We start from the raw sequence: 17108 nt of genomic DNA, 5'->3' as shown, positions 1-17108 counted from the left end.
ATAGGTCCAGCAGGACAAGAACCACATAATCACCAGAATCATTAGCTAGGAGGATGTCATTAAAAACCCTTAGCAATGCTGACTCTGTGCTATGCATAGTTTTAAACCCAGACTGGAAAACCTCCCAAATATTATGCTCGTCCAAGAAGAGTTTTAGCTGAGCATAAACAACTTTCTCCAGAATTTTAGAAATAAAAGGCAACTTGGAGATCGGTCTAAAATTGGCCAGAACAGTTTGATCCAGGCCAGGTTTCTTAAGTAGTGGTTGCACTACTGCATGTTTAAAACTTACGGGGACAACCCCAGAACACAAGCTGCTGTTGATAATGGCAAGAACCGACTGCCCTATACTGGGGAAAACCTCTTTAAAAAGATGAGGGACAGCATCACAAGGGGAACCCGATGGCTTAATATGGCTAACCACATCCTCTAAACGCGACAATGTCACAGGCACAAACTTATCCAATACCACCAGGCATGGGACAGAAACAGAGGGGTCAGAGGCAGGAGCTGAAATGAGAGCCCTTATGGAAACAACCTTATTAATAAAAAAGTGCAATGTGTCATCCAAAGAGATTGCAACCAAGTTGGATATTGTATTTCTAAATAACCCTGGCCCATCGAGATCCATTCCTCTTGTTTGGTTCATACCTTCACCAGAAAGTCGCAATCTTCCACCTGGAATGCAATGTCTTTCGCACCGTCCCCGTGTTTGCCTAAATGTTCCATCATTTCTGAAATTGACAACACAACTTATCAGAACAAGTTTCAAAGTGTACTGCAAAACAAAATGGTAGACACAGCCAGATGACATACAGACATCAACCGTAGACATTGGTCGAGAGGAAAACAAGGAGGAGGGGGCGAGCCACTAGCCCAGCACAAATCCACCAGGACATACACAAGCAAAGCATGCACTGATATGAACCTTGCAATGCAGATACAGTCAGAGCAGCAGAGGTAAACATCCAACAGAACAGATGTAGATGGAATAGACATTCCTAGAAAGAGAAAGCTATGATAATCGCGCAGAATGCCGAGAACAAAGAGGGACCATTGTAATGAATACTTTGTCGGTGCCCTCTAATGGGATTAAGAGGGAAAGGTAGATCAGCCATGATTGAATGGTGGAGTAGACCTGACTCTGCTAATGGCCTAATTCTGCTCCTATCATTTATGAACATGACTCTTTGCATATCTTGTGCATGGTATGCAAAACAAAGATTTTCACTGTGACATGTCACATGTGATAATAAAGTATCTATCTATCCATCTATCATCAATTTAGTCCATCAATAGGTCACATTCATCCAGAGTTTAAGAGTCAGCAGTGACTCAACAAAATGTGGCTTGCCGTGAGGAGTTAAATGCACAGACTGAAGAGAGAACCGGTGCTCGAGTTTCTCACATTTTATGTTGTGGACCAATGTTACAACCCTGGTCTTCAATTCACTCTGCAGGTGACAACTGTTCAATCAAATATTTCCAAAGCAGATTTTGGTGCAGATCGCAGTATTCCCATTGGAATATATTGATGATGTGTAAATACCAACATTATACCAACACAGACTATCGAAAACCCAGCAATGCATCAACACCAACAATATCCAAACAGATAGGCACAAAATGCTGAAGTAACTCAGCGGGACAAGCAGCATCTCTGGAGAGAGGGAATGGGTCAAGACCCTTCTATCTCCAAACAGGAGAAAATATATAATTACAGGTCATATCTAAATAGCAGTATTGTATCAATACATCCAATAGCTACCAGTGTGACAACTCAGGCGATATACACAAGCACGCTGCATATCCATGCAGTCTGTATCCAGAAATTGGTACCTTACTAACACAAGCTAAACACCAACACCATATGACTTAACAGACAACGGGAATGGTTGTTGAACAAAGGCAGATGGACCCAGGAGAGGGAGGGGGTGGGTGAAGATGGAGACAGCCAAGAGGGCAATAAGCAGCAACACAAAGGCCAACAGGGCTGGAATTGACAAGTCTGGAAGGTGATAATGAGAACCATTAGAGGACAGGTGAAAGGTAGATGGAACCAGACGGGGAAGGAGGTATCCGGTGGATTAAATGTGTGGGTAGTGGGTGGGTGGAACAGGAAGGGGACAAGATAGGTGATGGAGGGAGGGTAGGAGAGATGTGTAGAAAGGAACTGCAGATGCTGCTATTTACTGAAGATAGACATAAAGTGCTGAAGTCACACAATGGGTCAGGCGGCATCTATAGGGAAAAGGGATTGGTGACGTTTCAGGTCGGGTCCCTACTTCAGACATTAAAATAGGAGATTTCAATACACTTCATATTAACTGGAATCCAATCAATGTAAAAGATCACCAAACTGCTTAATACATTTATGGGACTTCTGTTACAAATTTGTAGCAAACTCAGCAAGAGTGGTGTGAAGTAGATAGCAGTGTAGAATTCTGGATTCAGGGAAATAGTGGAAGGAATTATCAATGGTGAAGATAGACACAAAAAGCTGGAGTAACTCAGTGGGACAGGCATCATCTCCTCGAGTGCTGTCCCACTGAGTTACTGAAGATTTTTGTAATAATATACAGTTTAAACCAGCATCTGCAGTTCCCACTACACAAATTATCTATGGCAGTGAACCCAATTCAATGTAGTAATGGAAAAGGACAAAGATCAAATTAGAGAATTGGATTTGGATTAGGCCAATTTTACTTAGACACGATTTTGTAAAAAGCAGAGTAGAAATAACTAGAAACGGGGAAAAAAAAAAATCAGCCTCACAGCAAAGGGAGGCCGTTCAGATGGAGATTCAAGGAGTTTGGTGCAAACACATTCCAACAAAGGGAAAAGGGTGGAACTGCTGTAGCTAATGTCCCCTGCATGACAAGGAACATAAAGGGGAGGCAAAAGCAAAAGAAGGAAGCTAGTGTCAGACACCAAAGGATAACTGCTGCAGAAATCCTAGACAGAGAATGGGCTGGTGAAATATACCCCAAACAGTTAAAGGCAAGAAAGGAAACTGTGGAGACGATGATATCATTTTTCATTCCTCCCTGGCTACAGGAGTGGTGCCAGGGCACTGAAAATATGCTAATGTGGTATTGCTGTCTCGAAAGGGAAGGAATAAGCTGAGTAATTACAGGCCATTTAGTTTAATCGTGGACAAATTCTGAGGGATTTGTAAAGGGCAATCAGCATCGATCTGCTATAGAAGGTTGTGTCTGACCATCTTTTTCACATGGATTTTAGCAACGTTTTCAAAGGTTCCAGAGGGCATAATGATGATAACAAGTAAAAGGCCATCGGAGAGTGAGAAAGTAGATGGGAGAGTTTGCTCGCTAATAGAAAGTAAAGGATATTAGTTGACAGGTGATTTTGCAACAGGAATGCCATTACCACTATGTGTCCACAAGGCTTTGTATTCAGTCCCCCCAATATGTTGCATATATATGAATGCTTTAGACCCGAACATAAAGGAGATACAATAATGAAGTTTTCAGATGATACAAAAATCGTTCATGTAGTTGACACTGAAGCTGGTTTAGTTAGCATGGCATGGAAATGGTAATTTAACCTACAATGTGCGGTAATATAATTAGAAAGATGCAATAGGAAAGAGGTCGCAAAATAAATGAAAGGATATCAAGTGCGGAGAACAGAGGGGCATTGGAATGTTTGCCCATAGTTCCCTAATGTAGCTGGACACTTGATTGAAAAAAAAACGTATGGGACACTACTGTGATTAGCTGATACATGGCATACTAAATCAGGGTTGCCAGATTGGTCAACATTGTAACCCACGCTCAGATCACAGCAGAGTACAATTTGAGCAGAAAATGTAGTTGCATTAGAGAGGGTGTGGAGCAGAATTCCCAGGAATGATATGAAGACTGGACAGTGCATTTATCAGAAAAAAATAGATAGGGTGGTTATTCGAACCAGAGGGATCTGAGGGGAGACTTATTTGAGATATATAGTACTATGAGAGTCTGAGTACAATAAATAGGAAACACCTATTTGCCCTAGTTAAAGGAAAAGGAACTCGCATATGTAAAGTAGAAAGATTTGTGGAAGAGTTTTTATTCACTCCTTTCAGAGGTTGAAGGGAGTCTGGATCTCACTGCAGGAAAGAGTGCAGGAGGCAGAAATCATCAAGATAAGGGACTAGAGACGGAAATTAGCTACTGATTGGCTACAATCTCGCATATTTACATGCAAATGTTCATTAATATGCACTGTCCCTATAAACAAAACATTATTATTATTATTATTATTATTATTATTATTGGCAAGAAACTTGCAACATAACTGTGGCCCTCACTGCTGGAGACGCTGATGGGCTGGGTAGTTCTTCTTTTGCTAGCAGATACATGCTGGTCCAAATGATATTTTGTGTCGTAAATGTTGTGATTCTGTTTCAACACATCCAAGCACTCCTACTGTATCAACATGTGGCACATCACACACTGCACTGTAGCAACACTCACTGGACTGAGGAATGGGTCAACAAGGGCAACATCCAAACACCAGTTGTGTAGCAATACTCACTGTACCATACCAAAACATCAGCATTGTGTCAATGTGTGCACTGTATACAGCAATGTATCAACACAGGCAGTATCCCAACACCAGCATTATATTGTAATCGTAATTAATTTATTAGCCAAGTATGTTTTGCAACATACAAATAATTTGATTCTGCCAAGCACTCATGCCAAAAAAAGCAACAAGACACACAAATTCATAAAAATTAACATAAACATCCACCACAGCGGCTCCACCACATTCCCCACTGTGATGAAAGGCGATAAAGTCTTATCTTCTTTCCTCCTTTTCCCCCACAGTCAGAGTAGTTGAACCATCTGCAGTTGGGGCGATCGAAGCTCCCGCAGCCGGTAATCGAAGCTCCTGCGTTGGGGCGGTCGAAGCACCTGTGGCTTGGAGCTCCTGAAGTCGGTCCCTAACCAAGCTCCACGATGTTAAGACCACAGGCTCCCACGGTTGGAGCTCCCGAGGTCGATCCCCAGCAAGAGGCCGCCAACTCAGTGCGGACGGAAATACGATATGAAACAAAGTTGCATCGCCGTCGAGGAAAGTGATTTAAAAATGTTTCCCCCACCCACATAATACAACACTAAAGGTACACTAAAACATACATTTAACAACAGACTAAAAACAACAAAAAAGAAAAAGACGAGACAGACCGTTGGCAGAGGCAGCCATTGTTCGGCGCCACCTGCTATATTAACACTTACTGCATCCAACAATGTGTCAACCTTACTATATCCAAAAACCAGCACAGTATCATCACAGTTTGCATTTAAACAGCAGCGTCGAATAACATCAGTTTCGAATCAATATATGACTATCCAAACACCCACACAAAAGAAACATTAAAATGCATCAACATCAGTTTTATCGCAACACTAGCACAGCACTAATAATCATTGTGCCTCAATTTAGTAGCATTGGTTTAACAGTCTGCAGCTCATTCCATTACGAATCATCAACTCTGACATCAGAGATACTCTCTTTGATCTATACATTCCACTGCATCCACCACCTTTGTTCCAAATTCTGCCAACAATTCAACCTGATTTGTTACTCATCATCATGTCTCTTTCCACAGATATATCCTGTTCTGGTAAATTGGAAGTGGGTTTATAGCATTTTTGATTTTATTGCTATCTCAATTTATCACCATTGTTCCAACACAGATGGTATCCCAGTTCAACTGATTCTTGCAACCAAGTTTATGACTGAATTGGAACAAGTTGTAAACCAATTCACCATTACATTTCACACTTCAAAACACCACCAGCAATTCAACACAAGCTATACCCTGTTTCAGCACCAATCTTTCAATTAAGTTTAGATCGAAGATAGACACAAAAAGCTGGAGTAACTCAGCAGGCCAGGCTGCATCTCTGGAGAGAAGGAATGGGTGACGTTTGTGCCCCAGTTCATGCTCAATATTTGAACACCATCTGGACGTCAATTCATTCCCATTCTTTCAGCACATCCTGCACCTCAAAACATTATCATTCTTTTTAAAGCCAACCAGTGCTTTGATGCATTGCTGTTTCTATTCAAAAAGTCTATACTCCCAAATCATTGCCACACCATTGACCATAATTAGTTCACCTTGATTCATCATTACACTCTTAACATAACAGTCTTAATTCACAAGAATAATGTTGTAAATGTTGTAGCCTCACCATAGCTTTTTCAACACATTCTGTATCTCAATTAATCAAAACCTCCCGCAATGAAATCCATACTTTAATTAGTGTATGAGTCTTCCAGCAAACTCCAACTCAATTCACTGCCACTTTTCCAGTTTAGATCTTCACTATTCTTGCCATCTTGGCTGCATCCCAATTCATCATAGCTCATTCAACAAAAGCTGCAGCCTATAAAGTAGACACAAAGTACTGGGGTAACTCAGCGGGACAGGCAGCATCTCTGGAGAGAAGGAATGAGTGACATTTTGGACCGAGACCCTTCTAACGTCACCCATTCCTTATCTCCAGAGATGCTGCCTGTCCTGCTGAGTTATTCCAGCATTCTCTGTCTATCTTTGGTGTAAACCAGCATCTGCAGTTCCTTCCTATACAACCATACAGTGGTCACCAAAAAGCAATAATAGATCAACTTCCTCACATTATGATCCTTAAGTTTCATAATTATTGATTTTTAATGAGTGATTTAACATATATAAGTTCTTAAACTAAACCTAAAAAAATTTGTAATACTCACCTTTGTTACCAGGGTTCAGCGCTGATTGGAAAACAAATATAATCTGTTGAAAAAAATATTATAGCTGAATTATCAACTGAATTTCATCCATCTTCTTTGAACCGAGATCAGTTTAAAGGATGACACAGGTCTTATCTGGTGTGACATCACCAGAAAAGGGCCAGTCTCAGGTCACAAAGCAAGAAAACAGGGTTATTCAATGTCTTATTTCAAAGGTCAGAGCATGTGGCATCTGAGATATCTCAAGAAACAGGGCTGGAAACAAGCAAGTAAAGATTGCGTTGTTCTGTTTCGGGACATATGACAATAAAACACTCTTGACACTTTCTCAGCATCTCAAAGTCAACTTCAAATGCACAGTCAATTCATTTAATTGTGAAAAATAATTTGCTTCCATTGGAAATGCAAAGTTCTGTTACCATCAGAATGGGTTTGGAGCAATCAAATACATCCCAAGGGAATATGGGGGTTACCTTTGCAGCACTGTGCTATGGTGTCAGTGCAATGCTACATATGGGAGTCGTGCATTAAATGACTTTGATTTGCTTGCGAATGCAAAACTGGGCAGAAAATGTGAGATCTACTGCCCTAGGACCACTGGATGCTGCAATTTAAGAGGAGTTATGTCCACACCCCAAACTATCGGGGTTTTTTTTCAATGGGATCAGTAAGCAAATAATTGGTACTGTAAAAAGTTGTGGTTTAGATTTCAGACCTCCCCTTCCCGGATAGGGTGCTTTCATCAGTCTGGAATGTTAAGGTCCAACTGTTCAGATGTGGTGTTAAATTTCAGTGTAATTTTTCTCAGCTGGCTGCTCCTTACTTTATTCTGCCTAATGGCATGTGATACCATCTCACGACTTCCTGTCTCCAGTCCTTTGTATGCAAAAGGCTCAAATCCAAACTTGTTGCAGTAAAATCCCGCAGCCTGCAGTGGGAGATAAAGGAACATCACATGATTGACAACAGCTATTCACAGTCATCTCATTGCAATGTACTGCTAGACTTTATTTATGACCGCATATGTTGAATGACTCTCTGCTCTCGCCTGTGCTTGGAATGGTTGCACTACTGTCACCACCTACAGTTGGAAACTCTAACCGTATTCCTGATCATTATCTCATTCTGTAAGAGTTGCGTGATTGAATTTTAACTATTTTGATTGATTACCTTATCTAAAATCCACTCTTCTAATCTGTCCTTATCTGCTCATTGATTTATCCTTCTGAACCAGTGATAATATGTTAGTCCTTTGTGTTGTTCTTCAAAGGGGATAATATCCTTTTCACAACTCACAAATTCTGTGTGTATGTGTAAGTGTCAGTGTTTGTACGTGAGCATGCAAATGCACTAGTGTACACAGTATATGTTTTGTATGTGTTTTTTTGGCATGATGTTCGTGCGTGGTGTTTCATTTGTGCAGTGTTTGTATGTGTGTGGTATTTCTGGGTTATTTATGCATATGTGTGTGCTTATATAGTGTATGTGTGTGGTGTTTGTGCATTGTGTTTGTATGTATGCTGTACGTGTGGTGTTTGTACCTGTGGGAATTGCTTTGATACTTCTGATGTTTGCGTGTGAGTGGATATGTATGCTTGTGTGGCATTTGTGAGTGAACATATCTGTGTTTGAATGATCATGTGTATATATATGTGTGTTTGTGTGGTGTTTATATGGTGTGTGTGTATTTGCAGGAATGTTTACTGATCTTCACATTTCGTGAATTAGCACAAACCTATAAAATGAATAATAACTTAGAGCATTGATTGAGAAAACAAGATTGAAGAGTATTGAAGAGTAAGTGATGTTGGACATCGACTTTTTTAAACAAGTAAATATAAGAGAAGGGCATATTGCGCCGTGGCAATTTTCCTCATGGACTCCAGAAGCAATATTCTGTTCACATAAAGTTCGACACATCATGTAGTATTGATCAAGCATTGCAGACATGATACAAAAGCTTCCTGCCTCTGTGGAGAATGGAGGTCACAATAGGATGTTTCTTGAACAGTAGATTGGAGCGAGTGATGAATGGGCCAGAGTCACGGAAGGGTAGATGATTGCCGGAGGAAAGAAGGCCAGGCTGAAAGAGGGAGAGGACTACTGGGAAGGGAGCCGTGGGAAGTAAGAGAGAATTACAATGGGAAGAGAGACACTAATGGGAAGAGAAGTCAAGGAAGTGGAGTCAGCCAAAAGATGAGGTGATTTGCGGAGACAATCAGGATTGTGGGGCAAGATAATATATCTGCAGTGAGCAGGAGAGTGTTAGAAAATCATAACATTAAAAACTTAAAAAGGACTATGTAATAAAAAGTAACTGCAGACGCTGGTTTATACCAAAGAGAGACACAAAATGGTGGAGTAGCTCAGCGGGTCAAGTAGCATTTCTGGAGAAAATGGATAGGTGACTTTTCAGGTCGGGACCCTTCTTCAGGCTGATTGTACAGGAAAGGGGAGGTGAGGGGGGGGGGGGGGGGGGGGACTGTAAGCAAGAAAAGACCAGGACAAATCAGAGCTAGCAACAGATGAGCTCAGGCAGTGTGGTGCCTGGATAGGCCATTTGTTGGATCGGGAGGGTATGATTCCAAGAGGGACTTAAAAAGAAAATGGATAACTAAGATTCTCAGCAGTGACCCAGCCTCGGCCTGCAGGTTAAGGACTGCTACATTGTTTAAGGCAGCAACAATTGTAGACCATATACACAAAGCGTTTTGTTTGTAACTTCAAAATAAAACGTGTCATGTCCATTTAATGTCCTTCCGTGTGCCCAGCTGACTCTGAATACGCATGTCATGTACATTGAGTATCCAGAACAAAAATCCAGATTGCGTTTTGGATGACAGTCTTTCACATATATCTGATAGAATTTCTGACCTCTGCATTTTGTTAGGAATGGAATTTAAGCCTGTAACAGAAAGTCTTGTGGTTGTGGTGATGTCGGTATTGAAGACTTGTGAAATTGAAGCAGGTTTGCATTGGATGTTGCAATGCCAATGTTGTTTTCTGTCTGATATTTTGCACGATGTTCAAACTGTTCTCGATAAGTTTCTAGATAATATCAGTGCCCAGAGGGTGAATGAACCATCATAACGAAATTCTTTGATTAGCCAAGCTCAGGTCCCGGTTGAAGCGTGCATGGTAGGGGAGGAGAATCAAGTAGAGTTTCTCGGGGGGGTCTAGATCTTGTTGTAGAGTCAGCTTGCAATTAAAGTATCCAGTAACTGAAGAATGTTGGTGGCCCCTGAGATTATAATCCTATTGAAACCAATAACCTGCCTTCATTTCACTTAATGAATAATTGTTGCTTTGTCACTTTCTCTCCAATCCTTTTATATCTTTGCACTGCTCGTATTGTGGCTCATTACCATTCAGAATACTCTGTCAAATAAAGACAAATGTGCCAAGATAAAATCACAGCAAATGCTAAAATTGCTGGGTCTGTCAGCAACTGATAGAGAAAAGCTGCAGCTATGCTTTGGGTATTTTCTTCAAGACATCTAATGCACGATATATACCTGAGACTCGAATTGATCTATTGTCATTTGATGAAATATTGGATATGCATTTCCAACATCAGCACTAATCTTTTTATGTCTCTTTATAACCATAACCTTCCTCCCTTCCCTCCATAAATGGCCTATTACACCTTAACACGTTCAGATTTCCTTTATTTCTCTCATTGAAAACATATCTCCTTCAATTAAAGATTTGACATGTATTTGACAGCCACATTCTCTTATGCCTCTTGTAACATTATTTCCTAATTAATGTATTGCATAACACAAAAGTTGTTTTTTATCAATATCTAACCTATAAACTGAAAACAGCCGCAAAGCACCCATTGGAAGTTTAGAAGGTCAGATTGGACGTGCTAGCTAGAGGAGAAAAACACCAGTACAGACTTACGTCATGAGGTGAATGGCCTATTTCTATCAGAAAAAAATCACGACTCATAAAAAGCCAATCGGCCCTAACAGTCTGCGGTTCATAAACAGGTCCTGATCATATCTGTCCTCAGATTGCTTTACTTCCCCTTTGAATGAACCCGTGCTGTATGCTGTCTATTGTCTCAGTATCCATCATTGTTAGTTTATTTTAGTTTAGAGATACAGCGCGGAAACAGACCCTTCAGCCCACCGAGTCCATGCCGACCAGCGATCCCCGCACACTATCCTACACACACTAGGGGAAATTTTACCAGAGTCAATTAGCCCTCAAACCTGTATATTCTTGGTGTGTGGGAGGATACCAGTGCACCCAGAGAAAGCCCACGCAGGTCACGGGGAGAACGTACACTTCACTCAAAGTATACTTGACATTTATTAACCAAAAACACACCGTACCTGTTTACTGTCATTGAAATTCATCTGCCATTGGATTGGCTCTTTCAGCAACATATCACAATTTATTTACAACTTTCTATTGTTCTCAGGACAATTTCTAAGTTCCTGTTTTATGATCTAGAACTTTAATTGGCTCCAATATCTTCACTTTTAACCAAATCTGAACTTAACTCTCCCTAGTAAAGTGAAGCCAATTGTCATCAGCATTTTGAAACAAGATGGTCAATTTGTGATCAGGACCATAGAATACTGTGACCATTTAATGTACATACGGTAGTTCTGTGGAACTAGTTATGTATGGGTCTGACTGTCTGCAGTAATGTCTGTGTCGAGATGGAGTTGGGTCTGAATATACTTCTGTTCTGATTTAGTTGAGTCCGGAAAGGTTGAACGCAGACTTAGTTAGATCCACATGTGCTTCAGTCAGTTTCTCTCACCTGTTTGGCATTTCCTACCCAGAATGTGATGTGATGAAAGCTGACAAATCGACCCTTCTCTGGCTGCAACAGAATAATTTAAAGTTATTCCTCTTCCAGCAGATAAGGTTCAACAAAATAAAACGTCAATAATTTTGTTTAAACTACAAATGTCCTTTACCTTGTCTCCTTTATCAGTGTAGGAAGTCTGAAACAGATGGAAAAATATAGGTTTAGTGTGACCCTAACCACAACAGAGTGCATTCTTCTTCATTCAATTATTAGATTTTCAGAATATTGCTGTCACCTAACAGAGCATTTTTATGGACATAGCTAATCTTATAAAAGTATAACTAGTTTGCAATTTTACATTAACATATCACTGTACCCAGGTTATTGAGGAACCAAGAGAGGAGATTGCGGGTGCCTTGACGGGGAACTTTGTTTCTCACAGACGATGACCCAATGACCTGGAGAGTGGCCAATGTTACTCCTTTGTTTAAGAAAGGAAGTACAGAGAATCCAGGGACCATAGGTCGATGAGCCTCACATGATAGGAAAACTATTGGAGAGAATTCTTCCAGGTAGGATTTACTCCCATTTGAAAGAGAATGGGCCAGTTAGAGATAGCCAGCATGGCTTTGTACACAGCAGGCTGTGTCTCACTAACTAGATAGAACTTTTGATGAGGTGATGAAGATTGATGATGGTAGGCCAGTGGATGTTGTATACATGAATTTTATTAAGGCTCTTGATAATGACCGTCATGGTAGGCTGATCCAGAAGATTAAGATTTATGGGATTCATAATGACTTGATGATCTCACTATTGGCTGAAGACAGAAGGTTTTGATGGAAGCTAGATACTCTGGCTCGAGGTCTGTGACCTGGGACTCTGGACATAAAGGCAGGTGGGTTCATGAGTAGATTTGTTGATGACACCAAAATTGAAGGAGATGGAGACAGCAAGGAATGCTGTCAGAAGATACAGTGGGATACAGACCAGCTGCAAAAATGGGAGGAGAAATGGCAGATAAAGTTTAACCTGAATGTGAGGTACTGCACTTTGGGAGGTTGAATGTAAAGAGAGAGTATTCAGTTAATGGCAGTGATGTAGAAGAGGGATCTTGGAGTCCAAGTTCATAGCTCATTAAAGGTGGCAACACAAGTAAATAGGATGGTTAATGAGGCATATCGTGTGTTGTCTTCATTGCTAAGGTCATTCAATATCAGTCAGGAAGTTATGATGCAGCTCCATAGGACTTTGGTTAGGCCGCACTTGGAGTGTTGCGTGCAGTTCTGATCACCCCATTACGGGAAAGATGTGGAGGCTTTGGAGCGGGTCCAAATGCGTTTTACCAGAATGCTGCCTGGATTAGAGGGTTTCAGCTACAAGGTGAGGTTGTGCAAACTTGGATTGTTTTCCCTGGAAAGTCAGAGGTTGAGGGCAGTCTTGATAGAAGTAACGGTATGTAAAATTAGGACAGACATAGACATTTTTTCTCGGAGTGTTCTATATTCTGTTCTAATACACCCAAAAAGGTCAAATACACTAGAGTTAATTCAAACTATTTAAAAAGGAACTTACTCTCCTCCTCCATGTCCATTCTTTTCCAGTCAAATTAATAAACCAGCTAGATATCAGTGGGATGAATTCCTGGCATAATACTGAATATCCTGCAGATGTTTACACCTTTGTTTTACCTTGGTGACAATTGCCTATTGGAGTCCGTACTTCTATCCTGCCTGATCCATGTTACAACTGAATTATACATCTGCAAACATATCTGTTGCCCTTATACCTACCTGTTGATTGCACTACACAAGTTGCTTATTTGATCATCTCCAGGAAGATTTCTCAACATACTCCAGATGAGAAAGGCTGCAATTATGGATTATAAATGAACAGGATATTATGGGTGATTTTTATTGTACATGCTTGCCTGCTGAGGAGAGTTTTAAAAGGTCATTTCAGGCCATTGACCTGAAACGTTAACACTGTTTCTCTTCCAACAAACGCCTCCTCACGTGCCGAATGTTTCCCGCATTTTCTGCTTTAATTCAGATTTTCAATATCTGCAGTTTTTTTTAATTTTCATTGAAAGTCACTTCTGTTTCTCTTCCAGAGATGCCAATCTCAAAGATGTTCTCCTCCACCTTTGAGTGTGATTTTCCATCTGTGTCCAAATAACAAATTGCTGGAGGAACTCAGTGAGTCAGGTAGCATCTCTGCAGGACATGGAGAAACAGGCTGAGGAAGGGTCCTAACCCAAAAGGTCGCCTATCCACATCTTTCAGTTCTGCTGCGTGACATGTTGAATTCCTCCAGCAATTTTTGTTTAGCTCAAGATTCTAACATTTGCAGTTCCTCGTTTCTCCATCTGTATCATTTTCCTTGTTCACTCACTGATTTCTATTTCCCTTCTAGTCTCAATAAGATGTTGATGTTCCTTTGTTTATGCCTCCAATGCTCTAACTGTCCTCATTTCAGAGCTTTTGGTAATTTTCTCTATCTACCTCCATTAACCCATCATCTGGATGACCTTTCAAAATCCTATGGGACTCTGAGACCAAGGGGGATGAGGCTGGGGCTGAGGCACATTGGGGAAACCCACTCTGTCACAATTACTTTGTCTTTGCAAGAATCTAGTGTGTAGGATAGAATTAGTGCATGGGTGATCGCTGGCCTTGCATGGACTCAGTGTTTCCACTCTATGTCTTTAAACTAAACTGAGCTAAAATGGTTCAAACCACCATTTGCTCCATCCACCTTGTGTCATTCCGTGAAACAACGAGTTTTTAATTAAACAATCTCTGAGACCCTTTCTTGAAATAACTGCTTCCATGGAATAGATTGAATATTGCAACATTCTACGACCATTTCATAAAACATAGAACTGTACAGCATGCTAACAGGCCCTTCAGCCCACCATGCCTTTTTTGACCATGATGCCAATTTAAACCGCACATCTACCTGCATATGACCTCTATCCCTGCATTCCTGCCAACTCCCCAGCTTGTCACTCTCCAGATATGTCACTCACCGTGTAAAATACTTCCTTCTTAAATCTCCTTAAATCCCTATCCCACTTACCTAAAAGCTCAACCCTCTCAAAAAAGACTGACTATTTATCATATCTATGCATCTCAAAATGGTATATACATATCAGGTCACCCCTCAGCCTCCTATGCTCCAGTGAAAATAATCCAAGTTTTTTCAACTGCTCAGTATAGCTAATGCTCTCTAAACCAGGTAGCAACCTAGTGTACCTGTTCTGCACCCTCTTCAAAGCTTCCATACATTTCCTGTAATGTGGTGACTAGAAATGCACACAATACTCCACATGTGACCTAACCAACATTATATAAATCTACAACAAGAGTTCCCAACTATTTTATTCAACCACCCGTTCAATGAAGACAATGTGCTGTACCTATTCTTTACCACCCTACATTATATACTTGTATTGCCACTTTTATGAAGCTGTGGGCTTGCACTGCAAGATCCATCTGTGCGTAAATGATCCTATGGGTCCTCTATTTTCTGTATATATTCCACTTATATTTGACTTCCCAAAGTCCACCATCTAGCACTTGTCTGGATTAAACTATGTCTTCCGTTTCTCTGCCCATCTTTCCAACTGGTCTATATCCTGCTGCATCTTTTGCCAATTTTACGCACTATCCACATCTCTGCAATTTTTTGTGTTATCTGCCAACTTATTAATCAGCCCAAATCATTTATATATATCACAGACATCAGAGGCCGCAGATCTGATCCCTACTGAATACCTCTGGTCACAGACCTCCAGATAGAATAACATCACTCCACTAAATTCCTCCACCACTACCACCATCGATGGCAAATTCTAAATTCTATGGCTATTTGCCCCGATGTAATGCAACATGATGTGAGATTGTTTCAGTACAATTCTGGCATACACAGCTACCATAATGGTCTGCGAAAAGAAATATTTGCAATGCTTTTTATCACAGTTGGCTGTACTCACCATGATGAAACGGTGTTAAGTTCCACTTCAGGAAATTTTCAGAAGCCAAATATCCACCTGGCTCAGTCTTATAAATACTCACATTTGGGTGGATAACAGCACTGCACCTTACTGGTTGCTGCAAATCCACCCTTTGCTCCTCCCCATATTTCCAAATAGAATTCAGTTACATTTTGAGGCTATCTTATGCTCAGTTAATAGGCACAGTTCTTGGAGTTTGTACCATTGTATGTTAATCAGTAATAAGAAAATGACAGAACAGTGCATCATAATCTGAAAAATAAGTATTTTTCTCATCTTATGCAGTGCACTGTACGGGAGGGTATAGTCACAGATTTCTACTAACATTCCTATTACATTCCTTTCTATTCACCTACCTTCAGTATGAACAGGGGTTCTGGTCTGTTTTCCTTTCCTTACACAATTCCCCTTTTCCCAACAGGACTAAATGCAATAAATTGGGAACATGACATAGCATTTGTACACCTGTTAGTCGTGAGAAAGCAATATTCTGTACAATTATGTTAAATCTTTCATGCATCATTCACAGCCATGCAAAAATGTTCGATTTCATTGAATATACAAATAAAAGTAAATCTAGCCCAGTTTGAAGCCAAAACTGGAATATCTAAATTCAAATTCAAAGTGCTGTTGCTCTTCATATCATTTTTATTCCACAACATTTCCACAATGTGTTTGCTGACAGCCACATAATAAAGATAGAAGAAAGAACCTGCATTTTAAATATCTTAACAGCTTCCAAAGTGCTTTGCAGCCAACTTTGAAAGTGCAGTCACGATTGCTGTGCAGAAAATTATAGCCATTCTCAATATAGTAAAGAACCCAACACAGCAACTAAATGCTGACCAGTTAATCTCTTGAATTGTTATTTGCTGAGGGATAATGTTATCCATGGCAGAAGAACTCAGCTGCTCATTTTAAAGTGCTTTTGGATTCTCAATACCTTTTCAAAAGCAGCATCTCATTACTGAAATACACCATCAATTTATTTACCAGCCCAAATTACATACTAGAGTGGTGCTTGACACCATAACTGTCTTATAGGTAAAAGAGTTACCACTGAATCGTGTGTGGGAAGGAACAGCAGATGCTGGTTTAAACCGAGGATAGACACAAAAAGCTGGAGTAGCTCAGCGGGTCAGACAGCATCTGTGGAGAAAAGGAAGAGGTGACGTTTCTGGGTCAAGATCCTTCATCAGACTGAACTTCAGGTTTTTGTGTCTTCTCCAGGTTTTTGTGTCTTCTCCAGGTTTTTGTGTCTATCTACCACTGAATCATGTCTGATGTCTGGTGATAACTCCAGTGAAAAATGTTACATAAAATGGAATTAGATTATTGTAATATGAAGGAGTGGAGATGAGAGTGGATGCACAGTAAATGTGTGGAAAATCAAATTCATTTAAGGAAAATGTTTGCCGTTGTGAAAATTTCAGGAGCTCTGCTGTGTTAAATGAAGTCAATAGAGCATGTATTATACAGTTTTGAAAATATTGTTCCCACCTAACTTGCTAAGGAAATATGGGACTTGGCAATGGGAGATGAGTGTATGAAGAAGGAACTGGGATG

General features: G+C 40.4%; 1 protein-coding gene across 1 annotated transcript in view; it reads right to left on the bottom strand.

Moving 5' to 3' along the window:
* The window catches only part of hpd (4-hydroxyphenylpyruvate dioxygenase), a 34569-nt gene extending 18891 nt beyond the window's left edge, over positions 1-15678 (bottom strand). Inside the window, exons 1-6 of the mRNA XM_033046113.1 lie at positions 15522-15678; positions 11694-11720; positions 11534-11596; positions 7577-7681; positions 6754-6796; positions 652-734 (exon numbers count right to left, since the gene is read on the bottom strand). Coding sequence (XP_032902004.1) covers positions 652-734; positions 6754-6796; positions 7577-7681; positions 11534-11596; positions 11694-11720; positions 15522-15524 — 324 coding nt within the window. The 5' untranslated portion in view covers positions 15525-15678. The remainder of the gene's footprint in view (positions 1-651; positions 735-6753; positions 6797-7576; positions 7682-11533; positions 11597-11693; positions 11721-15521) is intronic.
* Positions 15679-17108: the final 1430 nt, after the last annotated feature.

Source organism: Amblyraja radiata, chromosome 28 (genome assembly GCF_010909765.2).
Source record: "Amblyraja radiata isolate CabotCenter1 chromosome 28, sAmbRad1.1.pri, whole genome shotgun sequence".
In the NCBI taxonomy this organism is placed as follows: domain Eukaryota; kingdom Metazoa; phylum Chordata; class Chondrichthyes; order Rajiformes; family Rajidae; genus Amblyraja; species Amblyraja radiata.
Note: the sequence above shows the minus strand (reverse complement) of the source record. Positions and strands in the feature narration are given on the sequence as shown.